At 35.1% G+C, this 971-nt stretch overlaps 1 protein-coding gene across 1 annotated transcript in view; it reads left to right on the forward strand.

Annotated features, from left to right (window-relative positions):
• LOC106871141 (sodium- and chloride-dependent glycine transporter 2) overlaps positions 1-967 on the forward strand; it is a gene marked incomplete at its 3' end in the record, with an annotated part of 41637 nt that extends 40670 nt beyond the window's left edge. The window contains exons 11-12 of the mRNA XM_014917451.2: positions 591-691; positions 941-967. Coding sequence (XP_014772937.2) covers positions 591-691; positions 941-967 — 128 coding nt within the window. The remainder of the gene's footprint in view (positions 1-590; positions 692-940) is intronic.
• Between the last annotated feature and the right edge of the window lie 4 nt (positions 968-971).

The following is a 971-nucleotide window of genomic DNA, read 5'->3' on the forward strand; positions in this document are numbered from 1 at the left end:
GGGGGGGGGATGAAATAATTTATTGCTGTATTGAGACTTAAGATATTTCACTATGTAATGTATAATTTCTTTATATTCGATTTACTATATCCCTCAATGAAACTATCGCAAAATTTTACCAGGAATTAAGACAGAATTATACAAAAGGCAAAGTTTAAATCTGCTTTATAGACAGAAATTGCTCAGTATTGGGGCATTGAATAGAAATCTTTAGTTGTGAGAGGAATTTAGGCATAACTGGTTTAGCAAGATATTTCTATCATGAATATAAACAGACATTAAGACGGTGAGTTGGTAGAATCGTTAGCAGCTGGGCAAAATGCTTCGCGGCGTTTCATCCGTCTTTACATTCTGAGTTCAAATTCCGCCGAGGTCGTCTTTGCATTTCATTCTTCGGGTCGATAAATCAAGTACCACTTGAACAATGTAGTCGATGTAATCGGCCTGCCGTTGCCCCGAACTTGCAGGCCTTGTGCCAAAATTTGAAACCAACATTAATAGACAATGTATTATAAGAGAACCATATATATATAGTTGGATTAGTAATATAATTCTACAATGGACATTAATAAGTTTTTTTTGTCTTGTAGGAGCGAAAAGACTAGAAAACGATATCAGCCTAATGTTAGGTCGAAGACCTTGGCCAATTTGGAAACCTTTCTGGGTTATCATCGGTCCGTTGTGTATACTAGTAAGTTTTCTATTAATCACATCTGTTTTAAATCCCTATTCTATATATAAATTATATCTCTTTTGTATATAGTTTCCAGATCAATCTAGTTTAGCCTCCGAACACAGTCCACCTTTGGTATTAGTGTTAAATTTAGTTTTAGAGTGGTGCACGTGATAAGTGATCCGAGTGGTTGTGCACTTGTGTATCTGTATGGTGATACATGATTATAACAATAAGACGTAATATTGCATTATATTTGTATTACAGGGTCTCTGGGTATTGAGCATAATATCCTTCA

Source organism: Octopus bimaculoides, chromosome 6 (genome assembly GCF_001194135.2).
Source record: "Octopus bimaculoides isolate UCB-OBI-ISO-001 chromosome 6, ASM119413v2, whole genome shotgun sequence".
NCBI classification, from domain to species: Eukaryota; Metazoa; Mollusca; class Cephalopoda; order Octopoda; family Octopodidae; genus Octopus; species Octopus bimaculoides.